Source organism: Neomonachus schauinslandi, chromosome 4 (assembly GCF_002201575.2).
Source record: "Neomonachus schauinslandi chromosome 4, ASM220157v2, whole genome shotgun sequence".
Lineage (NCBI taxonomy): Eukaryota > Metazoa > Chordata > Mammalia > Carnivora > Phocidae > Neomonachus > Neomonachus schauinslandi.
Window position 1 is genome coordinate 26,657,626 of NC_058406.1, and position 13,227 is coordinate 26,670,852.

A 13,227-nucleotide genomic window follows, 5' to 3' on the forward strand; every position below is an offset into this window, starting at 1 on the left:
AAAAGGTGCAGAGAAGAGGACAGAAACCCCGCGGGAAGCAGCTGGCCGGCAGGGGACAGGGGGCCAGGAGCCAGCGGCCGAGGCCGGATCCCAGCACCGCCGGCCACGCGCCCCAGAAACCGTCACGTCACCGGGACGCGCAGGCGGCGGGACCCGAGGTACAGGTCAGCAACACAGACGCCCGTACATTAAATAGCGTGTTTAATCATCTCACAACCGACAGTAGTGCAGTAGTGTAAACTAAGTTTCTTTCCAGAAAGTCACTCCCCAAAGCTCCCGTTCCTCAACACTCAGAGAACATGGCTGAGGAACCAGTGATGGGGCCACAGGGATTCAGGAAGTCTGTTCCAAGGAGCTAAAGGTCTGTCCAGGTCAAGGTTGCCTTGCAAGTAGCCGAGAGCCCTACGAGGAGTTGACGCGCGCACAGTCTGACACATGCATGCAGGGGACACACGGAGAGGACGGAGGCGGACACAGGAGCCGCAGTGGGGCGCTCGCACGCATACGCTTATGCCGTCACGTTCCAGTCAGCGTGTGCCTGTCTCCTGCGGGCGCTGGGCGTGGGCCCCTGAAGCGGCCGGTCAGGGCAGGACGGGAAACGTCCGTGGCCGGCCCAGCGGTGACACGACAGCCCAGCAGCCAGAGGGGCCCCCCTCCATTCCTGAAACAGCCAGTCCTGCCGTAATCTGCGAAAGGGTGCACTCTGTCCCAAAGGAGGGAACGAAGAACATGGCCGCTGGCAGGCTCTCGGAGCAGGAGGCTGGTAGTGCTTGGTTCTGCAGCCAGGTGTCGGGCACAGCCGGGCCTCGCTGTGCAGGCGCCCTGGGAGCCACAACCCTGCCCACAGGGAGCTGGAGAGGAGGCTGGGAGCTGCCTGGATGGCCCTTGGAGCAGGGGAGGAGTTTGCGGGGAAGGAGGCCCTGAGGTGAGGACGTGGTGGGGGGGGCGGCTACCAGAAGGGTTTAAAGAGGAAACCTCTTCGTTCACAGCTTCATTCAGGGTTCCTGGAGAATGTCTCTGGATTCAAGTACCAGCAGCTCTGGTGGGGGGTATGGGGGTGGAGTGACCAGCAGACGCTGGGAGAACAGCTGCCCACACACGGGGAGCTCGGAGAAGCTCCTGGCAATGCTCTGGACCCTGGCACTGCCCACCCCTACCCTGAGGACGCAGACCAGGTGGCTACAAGATCTCCTCCCGTGGGCTCCTGGCCTTGAGTGGGGTCTGCCCATTGGGCACAGAGCCATTCTGACCGTGCAGGAGTTTGCCCTTCTCTCGGTCTGGCCACGTGAAGATGGCGTCATCGCTGTCCAGCTCTGACTCGGAGCGCATCAGGCTGCTGCTCAGCATTGGGCCCTTCTGTTTGCTGCCTGCAAGAGACAGAATCCAGGGTCAGGAGCACACCCCTTCCTCGGCTTGAGCCAGGCCCTGCACCCTTCTCCCAGCCTGAAGAGAAGCAGAGGGACCGGGAAAGTCCCCGCCCCCTCTCCAGGCTGCGAGGGGCTCCCGGAGCCCTTCTCCCGGTCCTGCTTAGCTGGAACAGTTCCTTCAGGGAAGTCACACACACAGCAGACAGGACCAACAGATCTGGGGCCCAGTGTGGATTCTTGCTCTCCAGTATCCGTTAGCTTTGCTTAGTGCCACCCAACAACGTTCTCCTCTCGTTGAAATGTGGAATGTTCTATCATCTCTCCTCATGAACAGGATGGAATTCCCACAGGAGGCAGGAAAGCACAGCAAACAAGAGGTCAGCTCTAGAGGATGAACTTGGCACCGTGTCCTGGCTCGGCGTGGATGGCAGAGGGCCTGCCCGAGTTCCCCACACTGAGTGAGGACGCAGCCTCACGCCCCAGAGAGGCCTCACGGCGTGGGTCCTGGAGGCGGAGAGTAGGCCCATGGCTCCGAGAGGTCGCTCCTGCTGAGAGCGCCTGACTGGAGTACCAGGGACTCCCAGAGACCGTCCCAAGCCGTCAGCTCATCAGAGCACACAAACAAGGACCCATAAGAAGCGCCTGAGGTCAGAAAAGATGCCTGAAGTTCCGCAAGCCATTGGTGTCACCTTCACTCCATATCATCCCGAAGGCTGCAGAGGCTGCACGGGAAAAAGCCGAAGGCAGGCTGAGCCGGCAGGACGAGGAGCGGCAAGCGCCCACGGCGAGGACCCAGCATGGCAGTGCTCTGGGTCCCGCACCACCCACCCGGGAGCTAGCCTACCTCCTTTCTTAAAAAGATGACCAGACAGGTGAGGTGTGTTTGAACCCCCATATCCAACACTCTCCCTTCCCCCTGGTCCCACCCAGATCCCCCAAAACACGGAAGGAGTGTTTCTCCAGATTCTCGGCCGTTCTGCCCCTTCCTGGCCAGAATGACGTAAGGCTGACGCCAGTATCCTCAGCTCCTCCAGTGTGGTGGAGGACAGTGGCCAACATAAGAGCCAAGCCCAGGGGAGGCTCAAGGTCCCCCAAACCCCGGCTCTGCCCCTGTAGCTGAAATACCCCTTCCCCTCTGCCCTGTGGGGGCATATGCCCCTCAGAGTGCCCACATGCAGCTTCCCTCTCTCAGAGCCCGGCCCGAGCCCTTCTTCCTCCACGGCTGCAGAGGACAGGAGCCGGAGCAGGGGACATGCGCCGGGCTCCACAGCAGACAGCACTCACCCGGGGCCTTCCCACACAAACTCCTGCTCTGCCTGGAGAATGGAGCGATTTCACCCACTAAACAGGACAAGCTGGGCGCGGACAAGAGCATCTGCAGCAGCCCTCCTCAGAACAGCCAAAAATGGAAAGAATTCAATTGCCCGACGACCGTATACCCGCCAAAAACATTCACACAGTGGAGATTACACAGCAGGGAATGGACAGACTCATGCCCTACCTGACAACACACAGGAATGTCCTAAATGTAATGGTGAGTGGAAGGGGCCAAACACAGTGACTCCATTTATATAAACTACTCCAAGGTGGTAGAAGGAAGTCGGGGGGAAGGCAGTGACTGGAAAGAAAGGGAGCGGATTATATGGGCATGTTCACTTGTCGAAAACCCAGCAAGCTGTCCTTAAATGATCTTCCGTACACATTAGGCTGAACCACAAAAAACTGCCATTTTTAAAGGTCAGAAAAGTCAAATATCCGTAATTTCATATGGTTCAGTCTAGTATGCTTCAAGAGAAAGCTTTGAAAAATCAATAGCAAAACAAACCCCAAAACCACAGTTTTGAACGTAAACCAGGTCTCCTGAGGGTGGGCATCCCTCAGGCCTGGCCTTGCGGCCTCACGCGCTCCAGCTCCACAGGCAGCCCTGCTCCAAGCTCAGCCTGGCTCCCAGCAAACAGGGCCGGTGCGGGCTCACCTCCACATGCGTGACCTTTCTCGGCAACACGGCCCCCTAAATCCTCGCTTCGGGCTGAACTTCTCCAGTTCCAGGCCTTATGCCAACAGGCTCGAATCCCATTCTCCCGTCCTGCCAATGGCTCTTCTCCGGGTTGCACCCACTCGTGGGCTGAGTCCAGAACAAGAGCGGGGGCTTCAGCCTGGTCAGGCGCACAAGACCAAATGCAAAGGGACTCTCACTGCTCCCTCAGCTACACACTGCCCACACAGAAGGGCCTCCTGGCTGTCCTCTAGTCTCACCTTGGTGACCCAGATGCAACTGGCCACCGTGGGGCTCTCCTTGCCACAACCCCCCCTTTCACTGGACGTCTGCCTCCTTCCCATTTTGCCTCTTCAGCCCAGCACTTTCTGGTGCTGTCCCCCAGCCTTTCCCTCCACTCTGCCGTTGCTGAAGGAACTCCCTGTATCCCCCACCCTCTCCTCTCTCCTTTCCCACTCGCTGTCTCCTCCTCAGGAGCCTCACCTCTGTCTTCTGCATCTCTGCCTGAAGCCTCACCCTCCAGCCCTGCCCTGCTTCTCCATAACTCCCTGCTCCCCTTCTAAAGGACTTCTCAGTAGTTAGGGCCCCGTTTCCTCATCACCTGCTTACTGCCTAGACAACCTACACTTTCACTTCAGCCTCCAGTCCCCATCCTACTCCAGCCCTTTAGGTGACCAGAAACTTCTCCAGTGTCCTCATATAAAAAGAGATAAACTTTTTATCTCTGCCTTCTGCAGCAGCAGACACTGCTGACCACTCCCTAGTGGTGCCCCTCCTCCCTGACTGGTGGCCCTCCTGGGCTCTTCTGCCCTGGACTCTTCTTTTGCCCCTCAACATCCTCCCCAGAAGGGATGGGACCCTTTTGTGCTGACCCTCACCAGCATCTAGAAGATTCCTACATTGATGCTTGGCACTTCAACCGTTCTGCTGAGTTCACCTGAATTCATCTTCTCTTACGCTCTGTCTACAGAATCGTTCTCTGTCCCTCAGGTCGGAAGTCAGCCCTGACCTTTCCTGTCCCTACATCCCGTTGACCCCATGCTGGTTGAGCCATCGTCACCTCCCTCTGGGACCACTGCAAAAATCTCCTTGCTGGCCTCCACTCGACTGATTTTCCTAAGCCAGCACTTTCAACATGACACTTCTCGTCACCATCAGAATTCTTAACTCCTTTCGCTGATTTTCAGAACTTTCCACACTTTGATCCTCGTCAGTCTTCCAGCCTCATTTCCTCAACCCCATTTACAAGGGTCCTAAACCAATACTCTTCTCCAGCACGTCCCCTCCAGTACCACCCAGTCCACACATGCTCAGAGCAGCAGCTCAGGGATCAGCCTGCACGTCTCCTTTTCTCCCGCACCCCTTGGCCAACATGCTACGAACGGCAGCAAGTCTTCCCCGCAAAGGTACCTGGAATCTGTGTCTCTCCTCATCTCATTACTGCTCCACCATGAGGACATCCCATCGAATCCTCTTTCACCTGCTCTTGCCCCTCCAGTTCCCTCACATAGCAGTCAGGGTTTTTTTAAATGTAAGTCAAACAGACCACTCACCTCCTAAAAAAGCTGCCTGTGGCTCCCCACTGCGCTCAGGAGGAGCCCACAGCCAGGTCCCTGCTCAAGTGTGCAGCCTCGTGCCACTGGCCCCGGGCTCACCATGTCCAGCAGGTCACCTTCTACCTCCTCAGATGCCCTCCGCTCCTTCCGGCAGCTGGGCCTTTACTGACTCTGCTCCTTTGCCTGGACTGCTCCTTCCCGGACTCCTGTGGCTAACGCCTACTCGTCCCTTGAGTCTCAGTTCAAGTGTTACTCTATGACGACCGTTCATTATCACATTCTGTGTATTTGTGAGTTTGTGTGTTTCGTGTCTGTCTGATAGAAGCTGCGCAGGAGCAGAGTCCGATGGTCTGGCTCCCCGTAATGTAACCGGTGTCCGCCACAGGCTCTGGCACAATGGTCTCCATCCATGTGCACTGATGAGTAAGATACAGTCCCTGCCCTCAACAACTCCACTGACTGGTAAGGGGACACACACATAACTAGTACAACACAGGGAGAGAAATGCCAAAACAGACACGTGGCAGAGAGATTAGCATGACATGAGCAGGTTAAGGGAGGGATGAGAAAGAGCTTTCTGGACAGAAATAAGAACCGGCAGAATTCTCTGAGGAAGAGAGAAGTCAACAAGGAGGAAGATCTCAGAGAAGCAAACAGATGAAAGCTCACCCCAGGCCATGTCGGCCAGACCCAAAGTCAGTCACTGAAGGATTTCAAGGGCTGGGAAACCTTTGGGAGACGTGAAAACAACCTCAGCTGCTATGTGGAGGGTGGACTGTGCACGTTTTTACCCCCAGGCCCCATTCCCAATCTGTCCACGTGGGAGGCTTCTGCTGCCCCTCTCGGCTTCGACAAGCCCCACACCGCCAGGCACCGCCCCGCGGCCTTCTCTAACCTAGCTGCCTGGGTGCGCAGCCCAGACCGCCTTGGAGCTTTTGTTTTCTTCTGATGTGTCCTTGCTCGCCTGCAGCCTGAAATGCTCTCGGAACGCTCTGTGTTCCCCTCCTGCCCCTTCTAATACAAAGCTTTAAGTATGAGCACCGTTTAATACTTTGTATAAGAACAGTTCTGCTTGCCAGGTGTTCAGGAGTAGCTCTCCCTAGAGTCCCACAAATGGTCGATGCCTACCATGGCCTCATGACGTGTGGAAAGCTCACCGATGATGACACCCGGCCAAGGAAGGGCGCCCCTGCCTGCCCCCTCACCGAAGCCATCTCAGAGCTGGCGCAGTTGGCCATTCTCTGGTGGGAGGCAGCTGACAGATGGGCCCCGTGCGCCGGAGCCAGCAGACAAGCTGCCCTCCTGCCTGCTGCAGGCCATCGGCAGGGCCTGTGGATCTGCCACATGCCGGCTGGAGGAAGCCGGGAGAGCAAGGCCGGCTGAAGAGGGGGTCAGCTAGCGCACACTGGCTTCGATCTCCTTCCCGCCTCACCTTGTTGTCTGCCCAGAAAGGACAGACTGGTTAGGCCTAAGAGACCCAGGTCCCTGAGCCGGACTCCCGGGGGCAGCCTGAAAAGCTGAAAGCCAGGAGGGAACCCTGACGCAGATGAGCAGGCCAACGAGAGCGAGAGGCCGAGTCCCTCTGCAAAGTGAAGCAATACTGAGAGGTGGGCCCCGGCTCAGAGCTCAGCTAGCACGCGGCTTTTGCCAGGGTGGGGCAAGGTCAGCCCTCGGCCTTCATCAAGCAGTAGACAAAATGCTTTTCCAGAACAAACAGCTGTTAGTGACCCATTTAGGAGGGGACTAGTGACAGCAGCCCTTCCCAGGGAGAGTGCACGAATCTGGAGGCCGCACCCCAACTCCAAGGGCCACTACCTGCTCGGGAGGTTGGCTTCAGTTCCAGACTCTCTTGATCCGTGGCATCCAGGATCTTGTACTTGCTTTTCCTCTTGGGTTTTCCTTTCTGCCTGAAAAACACAATCCCCACCACTGCTCAAGAAAGGGTTTCGGATGGGGCACCTGGGTGGCTCAGTTGGTTAAGCGACTGCCTTCGGCTCAGGTCATGATCCTGGAGTCCTGGGATTGAGTCCCACATCGGGCTCCCGGCTCATCAGGGAGCCTGCTTCTCCCTCTGACCCTCTCCCCTCTCATGCTGTTTCTCACTCACTCTCTCTCTCTCAAATAAAATCTTAAAAAAAAAAAGAAGTGGTTTCTGAGTGAGACTCAGGTAGCTCAACACCGGGTGACAGCCAGACTGCAGAGAGGGCCCTGTCCTGATGGGAGCTGCCTAACAGAAGGATTGTTTTTTTCTATGCTTCCCAGCCAAGGGAAGGTGGCAACTGTGATTGGTTCTTCAAATACTCCTCACCAATTCTGGGAAAATAAGGGAACTGTGACCATCTGACCACAGAGTCACCACTCCACAGTGGCAAGGAAGCAGAGATTGGTTAAAAACATAAATGTAACGGAGTGCAAGCTCATCCCGCTCACCACACGACAGGCCAGGGAGTCGAGGGGAAAGATGCTTGGGGCAAGGAAAGCAACTTGATGTAGAAAGCCAGCAAGACAGGAGATGGTGGACTCCTGTCCCATAGAACCATCTTCCCCAGCATGAGATCTGAGCTTCTTTTATGTAAGGAAGGGGGGAAGTGGGAGGAGGTTGGAGTCAAAAAGTGACTGATATCTGCAGACATCCACAAAGGCTGTGTAGTCTTTGTCCTTGGTCAGTTGATCTCTGTAGGAATCTGGCCATGTTGTTCCTGTGAATCTTAAAACACAGCAGAGGCATTTCTATATGTACTTTCTTATCCCCTTGAGGTAGGTAGGTTTCAGGTTTTTTTTTTTTTTTTTTTAAAGATTTTATTTATTTATTTGACAGAGAGAGACACAGCGAGAGAGGGAACACAAGCACGGGGAGTGGGAGAGGGAGAAGCAGGCTCCCCGCAGAGCAGGGAGCCCGATGCGGGACTCGATCCCAGGACCCTGGGATCATGACCTGAGCTGAAGGCAGTCGCTTAACCAACTGAGCCACCCAGGCGCCCCGGTAGGTTTCAGGTTTAAAAAAGCAGTTTTTTGGGGCGCCTGGGTGGCTCAGTCGTTAAGGGTCTGCCTTCGGCTCAGGTCATGGTCCCAGGGTCCTGGGATCGAGTCCCGCATCGGGCTCCCTGCTCGGCGGGAAGCCTGCTTCTCCCTCTCCCACTCCCCTGCTTGTGTCCCTGCTCTCTCTGTCAAATAAATAAATAAAATCTTAAAAAAAAAAAAAACAGGTTTTTGTAAATCTCAGCTGTAAGTAAAGTTCCGTCGATGATTAGCATGTGTATGTGCAGGGCTCAGCAGAAGTTTCTAAGCTGTAGGTCACAGCAGCAAGGGAAGGGAAGCAACGTGAAGTCAGACACACTCCGTTTCTCCCTATTACAGTAATTCAAGAGAACAAAAAACTGATGCTTTGGGGGCGGAGGGCGGAGGAAAGCATTAAACCAACAAGCTATTAATGGTGGGAATTTTTAAAAATTGTTTTCACTTTCTACGTTTTATGTGAGGTTAAACTGCAGGTTAAATCTCAGCTCTGCTACTTATTAACTGTGTGTCCACGGACAGGTGAAGCCATTTTCCTGAGCCTACACTTCCTTAGCTGTGAGATGAGAAAAGGTGGTTATATGCATTTAAAAAAAGATATTACCTACAAAATATCATCCTGGTGTTCGGCACACAGTAATGAAGAAATCATTATTAATAATGAAAAACATAAAATAAACATTCCCATTAAATATCGTTAAGACTAGATAGGAAGACTCCACCCAAAAAAAATCCAAACGCTTAATCATGACTAACCAAAGTCTACAAATGCGTGAAAACATGTAGACACGTGAATCCCAACTACAAAGGAGGGCAGACAACTACAAAGGAGGGCAGAATTGAGAACTCACGTGTCGAGTGGTGAGGCAGGTGTGGAGTAGTAACACACCCCCTGGAGGGGTGACCCAGGCCCACGGCCCAGGCCCTCCCGCTCCCACCCCGGCCACGGCCACGCTTCCCAGGTTGCGCATCAGTGCGGTGACGGCCACATGGCTGAGGGAGTGCACTCCTGCCCTCAGGAGTGGGAGAGGGTGACGAAAGCCTTTCCGCGCCTGCCTTGGGCCGTGACGGGAAGTGAAGAACCCCAAGACTCAGCGCCTTCCATGTGGAAGGTGCCAGATACCTCCCTAATGAATAAATACACGTCCAGAAGCTCTAATGAATTTCCGAGGAGAATCCATCTTACCTCTTACAACAACAGATCACCGTCCAGGACAGGATTCCCAGGGCGACAACAATGACAAAGGAGGCAATGATAACATATAACACGCTCCACTCTGCCAAGAGACACAAAATGGGGAGGGCTGTGAAGACAGAGGCCAGGAGAGCGGGCTGGGCTGGCCCCGGCCTTGGCAAGTGGCTTGGCTCTGCGGACAAGGCGGCCCCCACGGCGGCCCAGGGCAGGGGAGACCTTGCAGTTGTGGGCAGCTGAACCTGTCCACCTCCTGCACTGTCCCTGCTGAGCCCCTGGGGCAGTGGGACAGGCTGTAGAGCTTTCCAAGGGGCCCGGGGGGCCCAGAAACCTGACGGCTCCCACTGGGCTGCCGCACAGAGGCACTCCAAAGAGCCAGGAGGCCTTGCAGCTGATCTGACTTAGGCTGCAGTTTGCACTCCGTCGGACCTAAGCCTGGTCCTTCGAGCCCGCTGCAGAACTCTGCTCTAACCCTGAGCTGCCTGGAGGAAGGGAGGAAAAGTCCTCTGCAAACAGAAAATACACAGAGTTCTTCTCCTCGCTTGCTCATCTGCCTCGGAAACACCACCACCCACCTGCTCAACTCAGAACCACGTTCAGCGCCAAAGCCACTGGCACAGCGCCAAGCAGAAGCCTCACCGCAGTTGCTGTCTCCATCCCTCAGCTGCACCTTGATGAAGTTCTCCATCCAGAAAGGGTCGCAGATACAGCGTTTGGTGAATGAATCACAGTGGCCATGGTCAGAACAGTTCAACTGGCACGCTGCAAGCAGGGGGAAAGGGGACAGGTCGGCAGGAGTCAGGGCCGGCCCGGCGGCTGCCGGCACACAAGAGGACGGAGGGCGGCCCCCCCCACCACCAGCGGTGATGGTCACGGGCAGATCGGCCGGCAGCAGTCCGCAAGGCTACTGACACAGTCCGGCTGTTCTGCTTGCAGCTGCTCCCTGTGGGCAGTTCCTAATCTTTCAGGGCCCTTCTGTGCATTACGTAAATGCCAAGATACACAGTATTACGAAGGAAAGCAATGATATTGCCCATGTTTTTGAAATATTTAAGAATATACAGTTTTAAGATAATCATACATGTGTGTCTTTATGAAAACCTTAAGTGACCAGATCTATTAGCGGGTCTAACAACTGCCATAATTTTGAAGTGGTGATGAGTAAAAATGACATTTCGTCACGTAGTATGTTATGAAATTACCAGTGATTTCTACTGCCTAAAAGTCACAGGTTCTGTTACTACTGGAGTTTTTGCCTACCTTCCTAATAGAGGGAAATAATGAATTTCAGTTAGAGGTGGGTGAAAAGGAAGATGTCATTTTCTTCCCATTCAAACTCCTAGCCCCTCTGAACGCTACCTCGCAGGCCCACGGACCCCAGGTGAAGAACCTCTGGGCTGAGCCAGGAGCTTTCAGGACACTGGGCAGCGGAGCAAAGTGATTATCTCCGTGCTCCTCGAGAACAGGAGATGAAGCTTGAGGACAGCGGGGCCGTGGGGAGCTGTGGGCACTGGGTAGGCTCTTCTTTCCACTGCCCAGAATTACTCACTGACAGTACTGATTTCCAGGGCTCTGAATATCAGAAAGTCTGCTTTTTGCTTCCGCAGCTCACTCTTGAGCATCGCTGCCACCTCATGGCCTTTGAAGATCTGGTGGGGAGGCTCGTTTTGGACAAAAAATACCATCTTGGTGCTGCAGAGACACGAGACAGTGTGAATGAGCGAAAGTCGTCCACAGTAGCAGCAGCTACGTTCGGTACAGAGCACCTGCCGGTGTGCTGGGCGCTGTGCCAAGTACCAGAAGCCTTCTCTCCCCGCAAGCCAGGGAGAAAGCTGCTCTCGGTGTCCTCTCCATTTCACAGAGGACAGCATGGGCTCAGAAGGGTTAAGTAACTTGCCCAGGGTCACACAGTTAATTATGGCAGAGCCAAATCCCAGCCCTGAGATGTCTGACTCCAAAACCTACGCATTCAGAAAGGCCCTAAGCTGTCCCAGCTCACAAGAGTACCCATTCCAAACCAGCAACTGGAGGTCAGGAAAATGGGGATTTGGCTACACTACATCTCTGCTGTCAGCCTTTTACCAGCTAAGACTGTGGTGTGGTGCTGTTGGGTTTGTGTCCAGGGGACCTGTAAGACAAACCACAACGCTCTGAAAAATGTCTACCGTCAGACAGCATCAAAGCATTATCCATGGGGGCGCCTGGGGGGCTCAGTCAGTTAAGTGTCTGCCTTCGGCTCAGGTCATGATCCCAGGGTTCTGGGATCGAGCCCTGCATCGGGCTCCCTGCTCAGCGGGGAGTCTGTTTCTCTCTCTCCCTCTGCTCGTGCTCTCTCTCTCTCAAATAAATAAAATCTTTAAAAAAAAGCATAATCCATGGATCAAAACAGCCAAATGATCATTACTACAACAGCAACAAGAAAGACCCTACACAGTGGTGTGGTTGGTGTAAGATTATGCTCCCCCATGTCCAGAATCTGTTTGCTTTTCTGTCAGTTTCTGTCCAAGGCAGACCATGTTTGACCTCACATTTATGTGGGCACAAAGCCCGTTCTCTATGCCTTGGCCTTCATTGCAGGGAACCCACTTGACTCCACATTTACTCTCACAGCCAAACCTTTGCAACCAGTGGGTCACACTGGGTTGTAGGTGTGTCCAAGATAGTGATCCCCTGGGCACGCAGGGTGGCTACTGGGACCAGGAGGCCCTGGATCAGTTCCTTCCAGTCAAGCAGCCCCACCGATCTATCCCAAAGTGTCATACACATAGCATCGCTTCCTATGTGTGGCAGGACGTAAAAGGTTGGGAAGCACGGTCATAAAAGACTTTGTACAAGTTTGCTGCACGGTGACACCAACAGTGGGGTATTATAAATTCCAGAATCAAGAAACAAACCTTTGCGATAAAAGATCTGTGGTCCATTTCTCATGATTTTCTCCCAGGTACCAAATCCATGCTGATAGTTGCAGTTTCTCTCTTGATACCAGTAACCCTCAAATCTTCACCTCTTCTCCCCTTGTCTCTCCTGAATGAGCACAGGTACACCTACAAAAGCTTGCTAGAATATCCACCCCACACCTCTCCTAGGCACCTCCAATCCAACAGGTCTCAAACCTATAATAACCACCAACTGCGCACTCTCTATGTGGTAGGGACTATATAAACATTCTCTTATTTAATTCTCAGTAACAATCCTATAAAAGGGGACTAGCATTTTTACAAGTGGCAGGCCAGGTTCAGAGAGGGGCAGTACCTTACTCATCGTCCCAGACCTAACACTAATGGGTTTGTCTGGTGTCAGCCCTGTGCTCTTTCCCATTGTCATATACTCCCTCCACGCCTATCCTCCTGAATTTCTCAACCAGGCCAGTCAGTCCAAGTGAGAAACCCAGAGCCACTGTGATGCTTTTCTCTTGCTCCTGCATCCTCTTCCAGATGCAGTGAGACCAAGTGTGCTAGCAAACCCTTCCGTGACACTTCCAGCAGCATGCCCACCAACGAATTAGCATTGCATCTGCCCCGATCCCCACCAGCTCGGGTCAATCCAAGCAGCCACTCTCTCTGTTCCTACTCCCAGGCAGCCAGCAGAGCTTAAAAAGAAAGTCCTAATCATCATGCTCTGACCCAGTGAGCCCTGACTGCGTGTTAGACTCACATAGAGAGCTTTGATATTTCAGGTGCCCAGACCTCACTCCAGACCAACTGAATCCTAATCTCTGGGGGTGAGGCGCAGGTAACGGCATATTCACAAAAACTCCAGGTGGTTCTATCGTGTAGCTCGAGTCAGGAACCACCACACTAACCTCTTGTCTCTAACCTTGGCTGAGACCTCAATACTGCTCAAAGCCAATACCCTTTTCTGGAGCTGCCGTTCCCAACCTTTACCATTTTCCTCAGGCTGCCCACCTCCTTCCCACCTCCTCAAAGCAGATGGCCTTGCCTCCAGTTTCAAAGACAAAACCCAGCACACTGGTACCAACGCTCTCGAATGTCATCCTGCCTACCTCTAAAATCCATCCATCATAGCACATCTGCCCGCCCTTCCTCCCGTCTCCAGAGAAAGTGCCGCTCTGTTCTGCCCGCAGCTGGTGCCCCAGACCTG

At 54.1% G+C, this 13,227-nt stretch overlaps 1 protein-coding gene across 1 annotated transcript in view; it reads right to left on the reverse strand.

Moving 5' to 3' along the window:
• Nucleotides 1-200: 200 nt before the first annotated feature.
• Nucleotides 201-13,227, reverse strand: part of KIAA0319L (KIAA0319 like) — a 94,474-nt gene continuing 81,447 nt past the window's right edge. The window contains exons 17-21 of the mRNA XM_021684203.2: nucleotides 10,676-10,818; nucleotides 9,766-9,888; nucleotides 9,121-9,211; nucleotides 6,735-6,826; nucleotides 201-1,367 (exon numbers count right to left, since the gene is read on the reverse strand). Coding sequence (XP_021539878.1) covers nucleotides 1,180-1,367; nucleotides 6,735-6,826; nucleotides 9,121-9,211; nucleotides 9,766-9,888; nucleotides 10,676-10,818 — 637 coding nt within the window. The 3' untranslated portion in view covers nucleotides 201-1,179. The remainder of the gene's footprint in view (nucleotides 1,368-6,734; nucleotides 6,827-9,120; nucleotides 9,212-9,765; nucleotides 9,889-10,675; nucleotides 10,819-13,227) is intronic.